Source organism: Cynocephalus volans, chromosome 8 (assembly GCF_027409185.1).
Source record: "Cynocephalus volans isolate mCynVol1 chromosome 8, mCynVol1.pri, whole genome shotgun sequence".
Lineage (NCBI taxonomy): Eukaryota > Metazoa > Chordata > Mammalia > Dermoptera > Cynocephalidae > Cynocephalus > Cynocephalus volans.
The window spans coordinates 80,815,363-80,829,963 of record NC_084467.1 but is presented as its reverse complement, the minus strand read 5'-3'; the positions used below and the strand labels follow the sequence as shown (position 1 = coordinate 80,829,963).

At 38.5% G+C, this 14,601-nt stretch overlaps 1 protein-coding gene across 1 annotated transcript in view; it reads right to left on the bottom strand.

The window, feature by feature from the left end:
• EPHX4 (epoxide hydrolase 4) overlaps nucleotides 1–13,591 on the bottom strand; it is a 31,210-nt gene extending 17,619 nt beyond the window's left edge. Inside the window, exons 1-4 of the mRNA XM_063107164.1 lie at nucleotides 13,361–13,591; nucleotides 10,777–10,862; nucleotides 3,003–3,160; nucleotides 1,221–1,349 (exon numbers count right to left, since the gene is read on the bottom strand). Coding sequence (XP_062963234.1) covers nucleotides 1,221–1,349; nucleotides 3,003–3,160; nucleotides 10,777–10,862; nucleotides 13,361–13,591 — 604 coding nt within the window. The remainder of the gene's footprint in view (nucleotides 1–1,220; nucleotides 1,350–3,002; nucleotides 3,161–10,776; nucleotides 10,863–13,360) is intronic.
• Between the last annotated feature and the right edge of the window lie 1,010 nt (nucleotides 13,592–14,601).

Genomic DNA, 14,601 nt, shown 5'->3' with positions numbered 1-14,601 from the left:
AGCTTGACAACTTTGCAATAAAGGCTTTTCTGATGAGGTTGGGGTGGTATTAGTGAACATAATTTTTTGACATTGTATAATGAAATGTGCCAACTTATAGAAGATCTGCATAACTCAGTGAACCAATATCTTCCAGTGCATGATGATATGAAATCACACATAGATGAAAGATCCATTCAGAGTGCTAGAGAAACCAATGTATTTTAATGTAACAGAATACAAAAAATTCATTTATATATCACATGCCATATTGTTACTAACCTTTAAGAAACTACCAATTTTTTAGTTTGGTGTAGTACTAAGGAAGAAAATCCACCATTATCTAAAAAGGCTATTAAAATACTCCTCCCTCTTACAATTACAAATCTGTGTGAGGCCAGATTTCTTCATGTGCTTCAATTCAAACAACACATCGCAATAGATTGAATGCAGAAACAGATATGAGAATCCAGCTGTCTTCTTTTAAGCCGAAAATGAAAGAGATTTGCAAAAATGTAAAACAATAACTTTTTTCAATAAAATTTTGTTTTGGAAGATGTAGTTATTTTTTATTAAAATGTTACTTATGTTAACATATAATGTTTTATTTTTAATGAATTAATACATAAATATTTTTTAAAGGTCTCAGTTTTGATTTCTGATACAGTGAATATTTATAGATATAACCCATATAAACAAAAGCTCATTGGAGTCTTTAATAATTTTAAGAGTATAAAGAAGTCCTGAGATAAAAAATTTGAGAAGTGCTGCTTTAAAGAACACTGCTATTCCTGATAGCCAAAGCAGTCAGGCAAGAGGAGAATTTATTTCAAGGCTGTCAGGATTCATTACTGCCAAATTAATGTCACTGCATTTTTCCCTTTATCCCTCCGCAAGTTGACAGTAAGATATTTTCAAAAAAGGAATACATGGGCCAGCCCGTGGCTCACTTGGGAGAGTGTGGTGCTGATAACACCAAGGCTATGGGTTAAGGTCCCCTTACCAGTCATCATCATAAAAAAAAAAAAAAGAAGGAATACAATTACACAAGTAAATATGAAGCTTCATTATCTGAGGCTCTCAGGAAGATTTAAAACCAAGGTATCTGACATTGTCAGATTTAGTCACTTAATTTTTAAAAGTCTATGTGAAACAAATTTTGCTGTTTTTAATCCACAATGTCAATGACAATAGTAAATTGTCACATTAGCAGAGATGTTTTAATGAAAACTTAAACTCACCTGTAAATACATTTGGATGAGGGAAGTTAATAACAATAAGCTTCATCACCATTTCAGGATAACAGATGGCAATTAGCCAAGCAATCATGCCCCCCCAGTCATGGCCAATCAGAACACATTTGCTATATCCTGTAATTAAGAAATGAATGTTGACAACATTGAAAAGAAACAGGTGGGCACATTATTCATTACCTTACATAAAATAGTTACACTTCTGAACCTGCTCTTCTACTTCCCTACCCTAATTTTGCACTTTCTACAAATATGAGTTCAGTGGTTCCAAAACTTGTCTGTACATCTGAATCACACAGATATCATTTTAGAAAATTTAGAAGCCTAGGCTTCATTCTAGACCTACAGATTCAGAATCTCTCTGAGGAATCTTTTTTTTTATTTTACGTTTGAAATTGCCAGATCAGCTCTGGCCCCATGGGACCTAAATCTGGAAACCATCATAAAGACTGCACATAATTAGATCATAATAAAGATTACTTATTTGGTCTATTTTTTGAATGCTGAGAAATTTCTAGTGACAGTAAAATGAAAAATGTCCCATCTATGTCCAATTTGTAAATCTTTATTTCCAGGAAGCATCTATTTTTTCCATAACTTCACAAATCCAATGTTACAACTCAACATAGCAAAACGTCACTGATTTGGTTTCATTTCATGTAATCATTATGGCAATTTGCACTAGGTTAAAATATTGCTCAATAGAAATTCCTACAGGATTTCCTTTCTATGGATGGATAAGATTCATTTGTAATTTATTTCTGGCATACTTAAAATTACATAATTCTTTCAATTTAGTATTTCTCACCATCACTCCCCTCCACTATACTAACACACAGAGACACAGACACACATACACACATAAAAACACATACATCTTGTTTGTATTATTGATTTACCTAAAAATTTTATGATGGCAAATTTAGGTTAGGTCCAACTGAATTATCACAAAATATGAATGAAATACAGCTGTTCAAAATCACATCTGAGGCTGGCCTGTTGGCTCAGTTGATTAGAGCACAGCCTTATAACCCCAAGATAACAGGTTCAGATCCCCATACCGGACAGCCACAAAAAACTCCACAAAGGGCCGAGCCCGTGGCGCACTTGGTAGAGTGCGGCGCTGGGAGCGCTGCGACGCTCCCGCCGCGGGTTCGGATCCTGTATAGGAGTGGCCAGCCGGTCACGAAAAAGACAAAAAAAACAAAACAAAACAAAACAAAAAACTCCACAAAAACAAAATCATGTGTGAGTCTATTATACTGTAATCAGACTAAATGACAACACTGCATGTTGACACCCCCAGACCCACCCATTTTTTCTTCCCTAAAAATATTGGCTTGATCTGTGCTCTAATTAGATTATTGTAGAAAGGGACTTTGATTTCATGGTGTTTCTTATGACATTTTAAAATGAATATTTAGGTGTGGGCTCTGAAGAAATAATTTTTCTGAGTGCAAGAATCAAATTTTCAATAATTGTTTCTGAAAATAATAAACAGCATACATTAGGTCTATTTTTAAAAACAAAATTTGAAAGTCATTCTTGGCTGGTGGACAGAATAATTACTCTGGATATATTATTTTAAATTTCCTGTATAAATATTTTGGGATTGTATACTGAAAACTATGATGACTGGATCCAGATAACAGCTTGGGTAGATAGAAGATGCATTCTCCCAAGAACAAAAGTCATCAGTTCACCATTTGAATCGAATGTTAGTCCATTTAAAAACAATACTGTTTAAAAAAAAAACTTAAAAAAGCCTACCTAAGGAGTCTAAAATATCCTTTATATCTGTAATTAGACAGTCCAAGGTATAATTTTCTTGATGGATGGGAGCATCTGTTTCTCCACAGCCTCTTAAATCCAGCGCTACAACTCGATATTCACTTTTAAATTCTCTCAGTTGGTGACGCCAAGAGTACCTGCAGGAAAAAAGAAATATTAAAAATACCATATTAACTAATCCAAAGAGTAACTAATACAAAGAGTAAGTGGAAAACTGTAAGAAATTCCTTATTTTAAGAAAGGTTATATAGTTGGGTGTCAGCAGGAAAAAGAGACCTATTTGAGAAGGTACCGATGTTATTTATTAGAATTATTTTATCTTCTTACCAGCTCCAGTGGGGTGTAACGAAGTGTCAGTATTTACAGAAACTACAAAATATCAGATACTAAAATCGATATACTTATATATGTACTTAATTCTCTAAGCTTTTCTTAAATTCTGCTTACAGCCATCAGGGAATCTGTACTGTGAGCAGTTAGTTATTTTATAGCCTGAATTTTTAGACAGAATAAATAGATTACATAGTTTTTAAAAAAAAGTGAGAGGGAAGATGAGCTTGACAGTTTTACCAAAACATCTGAATGCTTATCTGGCACAGGACTTTGGTGGAATAACACAAATAAAATGTTTCTGCATTGCAGAAACATTTAATTCTCTGATAAAAAAAATTACTAGATGAAAATTTACTTCCTTCAAAAGCAGATTTTACTCACCTTATTACACTGTCAAATAAATAGGGCTCAGTGTTTTTAGTAGTAATAACAGCTTACTTATGGATTTAAAAAGTCTGAAGATAAAAAAACACAACAAAGATTATCACCGAAAGAATCCATTTAAACAACCATTTAAGGTAAACCTCTGCTTGCTAAAGCAAAATCCTTCTGTGGAGAAGATCCTGAACCATGAGTACAAGCAAGAGTGATACTAATGATACTAAAAATATTTAACAACCCCAATGGCACCAGCACTGTCCAATTAGAATGGCCATAGTGCTGCAGTCAAGTCCTGGATGCCTGCTGGGCCAGGAATCCCCAGTGCTTGATCTTGGAACTGCAGAATTAATTGAAATACAGAGATCCATAACATTTTTCTTCTTCAAAGTCATTTTGCATAACTTAGAAAAAAGACATGTTTTTTTTTCAAAGTGACTCACGATGTTATGGAACTCAAAATATGCATTTTTAAAAAAGCACCTGCGTGTACATCTGTTCACGAAAACATAGCATACAATTATCTGACACAAGCCAAATGAGAGATCATTGTCTGAAAATATTTTTGGAGTGCAATAGGGAACACGGTGATGTAAGATTATAAGCCAGTGTGAAGGGACTGCAGTGTGAAGTGACACAAAGCAATAAGATTAATGTAACAAGTCAACCATGTTACGTCAACAAATAGATGATCAGGATGGGTGTCAGAAACATACTTGGAATTAGGAATGGGCACGTAATCTCTGATCTGTTACTAGGATATCTATGATTAATGAAAATTTGCAAAAGCATTGCCAATTAAGATGGGTATAAAAATGTTAATAAAATCACCTTTTTTAGATAGACCATAGTAACTTTGTTAATCTTGTCTCTGGGTTGTAACAAATGAAGTGGTTTGTTTCCTTAAAGATACTCATTGCATATATTTTATTATTTTCTCATTAGCCCTACTTAAAATTTTGAATTGAATTTTTATGTCTTTGTAACTGAAGCCTACTCTTCCCTGTTTACAATCCCTCATGCCCAATCAATAAAGTTCTGCAGATTTAACCTCTTAATTATTTATTCAATCACTTCTCCTGTCCATCCTGCTATCATTACCTTAATTCATGCCTCCATTAGTGCAGCAACCTATTGATTGGTCTGACTCTGTCCACTTCATTCCCCTCAGCTCTATCTTCTACAAAACCAGAATGATGTAGCAAAAACGCCAACTCTCTCATGTCATTTCCCTGCTTAAAATCTTTTCGTGACTTCCTATTACTCATAACTTGAAGCCCAAGCTCGTTATCCTGGCAGACAAAACCTCCAAAATTTGACTATTGCCCAATCTTCCAGCTTGATTACTTTAAACTCTCTGTCATTTGCTTTATAATAAAAAGAGCTAACATCTATATCATAAGTGCTCCACGTATGATAATGTTGATCTTCAAAACGATGCTATGAAGTAGGTGTTATTATTATCCCCACTTTATAGATGAAGAAATAGAGGCGCCACAGGTTAACTGAAGTGCTGAAGGTCACAGTTAGCCAGGATTCAAACCCAGGTATTCTGGCCTCAGAATCCACATTACTCTACCTCTGCAGAACCTGGCTGTTGTAGTGAACAAACAAGGGTACTATTTGCTTTTGTGATTTTGTTCATATTGTGTCCTTTGTCTGAAATACTATCACTCCCCACCAATCCCTTATTATCTCCCAGTCCCTGAGACTCACCCCTCAATTAACCCCTCCTCACATCGGGCCTTTCCTCCTCCAGGAGCCTTCCTAGGCTCTCTCCCTTACAGGCTGGGTTGGGTGGGCCCCTTCTGTACTCTCTAACTTGTGTGTATACTCTTCTGTGCACTGGGCACAGGTTATATAATGATGTGTTGATATCTGGCTCTTTCACTCAGTTGTAAGGTCCCTGAATTGTCTGGGAGAATATCTAGCCCATGTTTGTGCTTAATAAGGATTTGTTGAATAAGTGAAACAACAAGCTAATGGAAGCACTGAATAATGATAGCGCTAGAAGTACCAGTTGTTCAATAAGACTTCTGTCCCAGTTCAAACCTTGAGACAATGACAGCTAAAGATCCCAAATGCCTGTTAGGGAGTTTTTACTCAATTTTCATTAAATCGTGCATTGTTTTAATATCTTCAGTGTCTCTGTCTTCATGTAGAATTCATTTAATTAGAGATTTCATGGAACAAATTTGACTCAAAATAATGTGCACAATCCCGCAACATTTTACATTTAGAATTGTATAAGAGATTATGCAAACATGATATCTGCATATGTCATTATATTATGTACAATTTAAATTGCCTGAAAAGTAAATTCAGCTACTGCTGTTAACAATGAGTTGATCCAAACAATATCCTAAATAATGCTAAGAAATAGGGCAACTGCATATTTTAATAAATTACAAAGAACAATTTTTGAATGTCATCTTCCTGAATTTCATAAATAAAACACTTTTGATTTACACTTTATCCCTAAACTCAAAAAGATATCACCACAGAGATAGTCTGATGGGCATGTCATCTTATGAATAAAACAAAAGCAACCTCCTTGATGTAGGAATGAAACATTACAAAAGCAGTAACCTCTGAAAATATTATAAATAAACAAAACTATTTTCATCAACATTGTCTTTTTTTCTGGTAGCTTTGGGTGATAGCAGAAAACACTCAGGAAAAACCAATCTCTTTCTCTGTTACTACTTTCAACAGAAGGAGGGTTCCTGGCTTTGCCAGGCTAGCCACTCTCACATGTAGAGTACCCTTTCATCTTCATCATAGACAAAGGCCATGGTTGTCGGGCTCTGTGCTCAGCTATGTGCGAAAAGATCCCTCACCTGCCTCAGCACAGAGTGTGATGACTCATGCATTCCAGACAGCTGGCGATGAAGATGCCTCAAAGAAATTGCCTGGGTCAGCTCAAAATATTTTTCAGAGAAATGCAAATTGATGTGGAGAGAGTGGGAGAAAAATCATCCTCCGACAAACAGCCTTATTTAGAACTAATTTAGCTAATGGTCTCATAGATGTATATCTTGTTTGATGTTTCCTTTAGATTTTAAGAAAGAAGACCCAGGATTTTACTGTTTCTGTATAACATCTAATAATATACATTAAATATCACCATTTCTCAACAGCTCACCATTTCTCAGGCAGTGACAATAAATGAGGATAATACATTACATTTATACAATGCTTTTCTGTTTAAAAAGCACGTTCACACACATTACCAATTTATGATTTTTGTGGTTTGTTTTCACTGTATCAAATATTTCTGACCTAACTGATCTACAAACAAGTTTATAATTCCATAAGTATTTAGGCAAAACTTAATTGATAGAGAAATAACATTTACACTTATAATGTAAATTGAAATTGGTTTGAAAACCAGGCATAAAGTTTTTTTTGGCTTTGAAAATGAAAAGAAAAAACACTTTGTTCCAAAACTTAAACCTCAGAGTTTTGTCCTAAATTCTAAGATTCTAATTGACTTTTAGCACTAGCACCTGAATGAAATAGACTTGACCCCTATAATGGGTAATAGTGGTAATTTGATTGGAAGGAAAGACAGTGATTATCAACACAGAGGTCTCGGTTTAGGGTGTGACATACCGAAAGGTATTTGATTACCAGAATCTCCATGTAAGTGCCTTTAGGACTCTCCCTAAATGACAGGTATCTTTCAGGTTAATGGTCAGCAAAGTTCAGTGAATTCAGTATGGTCTATTTGAGTAACTGAATTATCAGGGTTTGTTGTTATTTTAAATTATAGCAAGGCTCTTCCTGGAGTAACAAATGGTGAGTTTCGTGAATAGAACAGACTTGTTCCTATCTATGATCTGCATATATTTCTTAATCTATGGCTCTTTGGAGTGAAAAATATCTGTAGGAGCTTTTCGAAAACGAAACCATTCATTACAATGACCACATCCCCTGCAGACACATCCAGGACTTGACTTTGCTGGAGGCAAATGGGACTGATGTTCAGAGACTGGGGCTGGACTCCTCCTAGGCTGTCCTGTCCGTCCACTGAATATTCTAGGACTTCTACAAGGCTCACCAGGCATTACTGTTTTGCAAAAGGGCTCTCATGCAGAGTAAACAATGGGACAATTCTGGAAAAAACATGCACAAAGTATCATTTCTTAAAATATGACAGAGAACATCTACTGCCCTGTATTAAATGGGTACCACTACCATTCTGCAGGCCTCCTTGAAACAATTACCAAGTGGTTGATGTGGTTGTAGGTTCATTTTCATCCTCATGTAAATCATTCCACATACAAAGAGGTGAAGTTCCAGGAGGAAAAAGGGCATGCATATGTATTGGGGTTGGTGTGAGGAGGAGAAAGATAATAGCTTTTAAATCTTCTAAAAAGTTAAATAACACCCTACCATTGAGATCATGAATTTTATTTAGAATGATGATTTTAAATGTTAAAGTCAAATATTGTTGGCTGACTTTCTAACATCCTCTTGAATGTCTGTATAAGGTGTAAAATTTGAAGGGTAAAAATTCATGTATGTAATCAGATCATTATTGTTCCTATAGAGTAAGGACAACCAGAATTAATTACCACCTAATTAATCAGCCCTGATTTCAAGAACAAGAGGCACCTTACTTTCTGGCACTGCCAGTTTCAGAATAGTATGAAGCTTAAATGAGATGATATATGTAAAACACTTATTAAGTACCTGGCACATAGTAAATGCTCAGTAAATGTTAACAATCATCATTATCATCACCATAATCAGGAAATTATTATCTGACACTTTGATGTCCACACTGAGTAAATGGCAGTGAAGGCAGAAAATGAACATTTATTGAGTATTCACTGGGGCCATGTGAAAGGCTTTTCACATGTTTTGACTTTCCTCATGACAACTCTGCAAAATTATTGTAGATGATTTTGCTCAGCAGCAAATAAGTGGCTGAGCCAGAATTCACTGCCCATGTTACTCTGGGCAGATTTGACTAATGCTTCAGAGTAACATTTTATTGTGAGCCAATCATATCATGCACTCCACAAGGTGAGTCCACATACTTGAATTGCATTGGGTAGTTTACCACCTAAGTTATCTCCAAATGGAAGAACAGATAAAAATGTAACATGAAAATGACTTATGTTTATTAATGCAGTTAAATGGGTGGGGGGAGTGGCGAATCTTCATGAGGTGAAATCTTCTCAGGAAGAGGAACCCATAGGTTTCTTACTCTAGAAAAATTATGAGGTAGATGGGTCTTTGCCATCCTCCATTCCTTTCTTCAATGCCTAATACTTCCTAGTACACCAACATCTGCAATGCATTTATTCATAAAGTCCCTTAAAGTCCCATAAAGTATTTACTGAAGTGTCTTAAGGTAATATTCCTCTGAGAGCTACATGCATTTTAAATCAGGGCTTTGGGTGCCACAAACTCTTTAAAACACTAAAGGAGTTAAAGAATCTGTAATGGTGGGATTCTAGATATTATGAGATAGTAGGAGAGAAATTTTGGGACAGGATGTTGTCCCAGGACTTTCAAAGCATACCAGGTATTCTACCTTGAGTCAACTTGCAGAATATGTTTTATCATCCAATTCTTGACCTATTTAGTTCATGAACCATCTCAAGATCATAGCTCTATGCTATCAAAAACTGGTTTTCTTTTCACCACTCTGATATGTGATTTTAAAAATGTTCATTTAAAAAAAAAAAGTTTAAACATGTGTTGCTTTTGTCTGTACTTATTTGGTCCTGTGTGGTTAATGAAGAATAGAATATTTCCCCCTGGATAACTGCTATGGTCTGAATGTATCCACCAAAACTCATATGTTGAAACTTAATTACCAATGTGACAGTATTAACAGGTGGGCCTTGTAGGTGTGATTAAATCATGAGGGTAGAGCCTTTATGAATGTGATTAGCAGCCTTATAAAAGGGATGGAGGGTACTAACTAGGCCGTTTTTGTCCTTTTGCCCTTCTGCCATGTAAGGACCACCATTCATTCCCTCCAGAAAACTCAGCAACAAGGGACCATCTTGGAAGCAGAGGCCTGGCTCTCATCAAACACTGAACTTGCCAGTGCCATGATCTTGGATTTCTCAGCCTCCAGAATTGTTAGAAATAAATTTCTCTTCTTTGTAAATAACCAGTCTCAGGCATTTTGTTATAGCAGCACACGTGGACTAACACAGTAACTAACAACTGTGTATTTTTGGCTTTAGGTTTTCTTCCTAATGTGAAGTATTTAGAACCTTTATTTATCCTCGATTCATTTGAGCCTGCTGCTATCTGAAAAGGAAATAGTTATTTTCAGTTTCCATGAGTCTTCTTTTCTCTGTCTTCTCACTCCAAGCCTTACCAAATCTTCCTGATAACAAGCACTCCAAGCATTCAGTTTGTCTCCTTTCCCCACCCAGTGTCATATTTTGTTCACAGTAGGTACTCTGTTAAAAACTGTTTTATAACTATTTCAGAAATTTGAAACATTAAAAGATACTTCTTTTAATACTCAAAAAATAAATAAATTTAGGATGGTGGCATGTAGGTTTCTTTAAACTAGGAGGAGAATCATTGTTGTGATTCAGGAACATTCAGGATTGATAACTCTGGGCAAATGATCAGAGTTCTGTCAAAAGTCATTACAAGAAAATGATACCATGATAAGTGCTATGGTTTGAACGTCTGTCCCCTCCAAAACTCCTGTTGAAATTGAACTGCCACTTTAATAGTATTAAGAGTTGGGACATTTGAGAGGTGATTAGGCCATGCCCTCATGGGTAGAATCAATGCCATTAGGAAGGGTGAGTTTGGCCCCCTTTTGCCTCCTTGCCCATCTACCTTCTGACATTACAAAAGGGCTAATGTAACAAGAAGGCCCTTGCCGGATGCTGGAGCCTTAAGATAGGTCTTCCCAGCCTCCAGAACTAAGAGAAAATAAATTTTTGTTCATTATAAATTACCCAGTTTATGATATTCTGTTATAGCAGCACAAAATGAACTAAGGCAATAAGCCAAGTTTTACACAAAATAAAAAGTTACTTGGTAAGTTTACCAGAATTCTGGAAATCCATGAAGCAGCAGCATAAGTGGTTTGCCTCTTTCTCCAGCAGCAACATAGTGAAATCTTAACCCTGAATCCTGAAAGTAGAGGGCATGGAATTTATCAAAGTAGTAAATTTAGTATTTCCATTTCATTAAAAATACTTGCATTAGTTTTTAATGGCAAGAAATAACATAAATATTAATTTTCAAAAAGAAAAACCCATGATTTAGGTAGGTTAAATAGATTTACTTTTGTTGACAATCTCTTCACAGGACCTTCTCTTCTTATTGTGCTAAAAGGTCAATTTACATATTATGAGCTTCTGAAGCAATGTCATAATTTGTAACTTTCATCTTACTGTTCTGTCACATTTCATCTCAAATTCTATAGGACATATAATAATTCTGATAGGAATTTATATTTCTGCCATATTTACCTCCTAGTCATGTACTTTTCTCAGCTTGCCCGTCAAGAGCTGTGCAATCAGTTATATAATTCACACCTCCTTCCCTTATTTTTAGGTCTCTCCTTCCCACATTATTGTTTTGAGTGTTGCATGTACTGTTCGCCTTGCTGCCTGTTTCTCATATCATGCCAGTGCGTGTTTCTCACAGCAGAATGTCCTGAGTGTTCAAGGCTTCACTCTGCATGTGGGAGACAAGGCAGCCCAAGGAAAATAAAAAGCATGGGATGAAAGAGGAATACAGCAAATACTAAGCAAATTGAAGAGAGGAAATTGGAGAATACAGCAAAGAAAAAACTCCAAAAACTCTGAAAAAAGGAAGCTAGGAAAGAAACCAAGAACCAAAAGCTGAGCACAGACACTGAATTTTATATCAGGCAACCGAAGCAATTGGGTTTTCTAATGTGAAAGGATCTTAAAGGTCATCTAATTCAACCCTATCATTTTACAGCTTTAGAAGATGAGGCCCAAAGATGTTAACACAGGTCATAAAGGTGGTTGGAAGCAGGGTTGTGACTAGAACCCCCACCTTGTCCTAACTCCCAGGGCAATGTTCTTTGCAATTCTTCTGCGTCTCTGGGGAAGCTCTTTAGGTTGCCAGTCAGAAGAAAGGCTCGGTGAGGAATTCCAGATGATTCTTATACTACTTTTGCTCCTTAGGTCGGACACAGTGAGCAAGTCTGACTTTGCCTCAACTGCAGAATGCCTTCCTAAAGGAAGTTCAATAACGTTTTTTGGTGGTGAGTGTGGAAGAATGAAATGCTGTGGTCACTTGACTGGATTTAATTAACATCACAAATACTTCATTGCAGTCTGTGCCGGGTACTGTTTTAAATTGTTTATTTGGGGGGGGGCAGGTTTACAAATATTAACTCATTTAATTCTCATATCAACCGCAGGCTGAATAAGAGCAAGAAAGAAGTTCCACTTGCCACTTGAACTCCAGCTGCTGGGCAATTTGGATCCTAATAGGAAACCAGGACCTGGTGACATAAATATCCCCTCATGGGCCGGCCTGTGGCTCACTGGGGAGAGTGCAGCGCTGATAACACCAAGGCCATGGGTTCGGATCCTATGTAGGGATGGCCGGTTGGTTCACTGGCTGAGTGTGGTGCTGACAACACCAAGCCAAGTGTTGAGATCCCCTTACCGGTCATCTTTTAAAAAAAAATTAAAATAAATAAATATCCCCTCATGTGAAGCTGGTTTTGAAAAGCCAAATTGTACAGTGTATCATAAGAGCTATTTCTCTTCACCACCTGGAGCCTCAGGAAATAGAACATCCTGGGCTTTGGGGAAGCCCAGGGCAAGCTTTAATGGACCACTAAAGAGTCTGTGTGCATGGCTGACATTTACCTTTTATTCCATTCCTTTTGTTCCTGACTTCTATGTCTGCTTCCCTCCCCACAAACATACACAATTTATTTACTGTTTCATGCTACCTAGGTCATCTGTGGTCAGAATAAACTCCTCCAATTTCCAATGACTTATTCCATTTACTCTTGTTTCTGTAAAATTTGGGCGAGGACCACCTTCTGAGACAGTAGGATGCCACCAGGAACAATTCTCTACAGCCGATCTGAACCCTAAAGGGCAAAAGGGTGATAGGAGACACCTTCCCCTTATAGTAGGAAAGGGAGTAGAATTACTTGGGGGGATGGTAGGGGAGAGGAACAGTAATACCAGCATAAGAGGACCCTGCTTAGAGAAACTCCACATTCAGAAACCAACGAAGGCACCTGCAAAACGGATTGGTTTGTCAGTGTCTCTCTCTCTCTCTCTCTCTCTCTGTGTCACACACACACACACACACACACACACACACACACACACACACACACACACACACACACACACACACACACACACACACACACACACACACACACACACACACACGACAAACACAGAACATAAAGACAGAGAACAGAGACCCTACCCCTCTCTCTCGCCACACCTCGTCCCTCCTGCCTCCCCTTGGCATCTTCCCGGTCCCCGCCGCGCGCCCAGCGGGCCTCGGGAACGCTAGGGGACGCTGAGCCGGGCGTCATGGAAGGAGCAGCCCGGCACCCTCCGTTCTCACGGCCGTCACGTTCCCTCCCGTTAACGCCAGGCCCGCGGCGGCCTTACCTTGATCCTCACGTAGCAGTGGGTACCCAGAGAGGGGTCGTTCAAGCACGCGGGAGGGTGTTCCCGGGCGACCCGCCGGAAAGTCTGCGCGGGTCCCTTGCCGATGCTCCACAAAAGTTTGAGCAGGTGGATGGAGGCGCAGAGCCCGCAGTAGCAGTAGACCAGGGACCAGAAGAGCAGGGACCGGAGGGTGACCATCAGGCGGGGCAGGCAATCCCGCAGCCTCGCCATCGGGCGGCGGCGGTGGAAGGGCCGCAGCCCTTCCTCGCGAGCGACAGCGCGAACGCCGCGGCGCGCCAGGTCCTCCAGCCCGTCCGCCGTCGCCGGCTACTCGCGCGCGCCTCCCCCGGGCCCGCGGGCGTCCGTGTCGCAGCGAAGGGCTCCCGGACACACGCGGCGCGCTCCGGGGCGCTGCAGGAGAGACCCCCGCCCCCCCGGGCTGCGAGGTCGGCCCAGGATAAGGCGAGGGTGGAGACCCCAGCCCTCTTCCGCAGAGCGTAAGATCCCACTTCAAAATTGCTAAAACTGTGGAGGAAAACGTAGGCGAGACTTTACCAAACCGTCCTGGGTACTGCGGAAGGAAGCGCCACTTCTGTTTGGACCAGTGTTCAAATCCTCCACTGCTGGCTGTTGGAATTTCATCAGGCCTTTTTCTGGATCGTAGAATAATAGGATGCGGGGGAGAGGGGGCAGTAAACGATGTTCTTATTACATTACAGAAGCTATCACTTACGCCTGACAGTCTTCTGAAAGTCTTGAGAGTCTCCGAGTAGGTTCAAAGTCGATACCAGATCAGCTAGAACATGGCAACTAGACCTCTCTGGTTCTCAAGTCAAGCCCTTGTTTTCTGTCCCTACAAAGTTTTTTTTTCCTTTTTCTTTTTGCAAAAGTATTGTAAAAATGGAACCCTATACAGACTGTCCCTGACTTACCATGGTTTGACTTAACGTTTCGACTTTATTATGGGTTTATGCTGACGTAGCTCCATGTAAGTCAAGGAGCATCTGTAGTATGTAACCTTTTATTTCTGGCTTCTTTCACTTAGCATAATGTGTTTGAGATTCAACCATGCTGTTGCATGTGTTTTTCTTTTTTCATTGCTGATTACTATTTCATTGAATGGATATACCACAATTGTTTATCCATTTCCCAAAGTACTTACAAGTTTTTTCCAGTTTTTGGCTTTTATAAATAAATACACTATAAACATTCACATAAAGTTATTTTTGTGTGAATATATG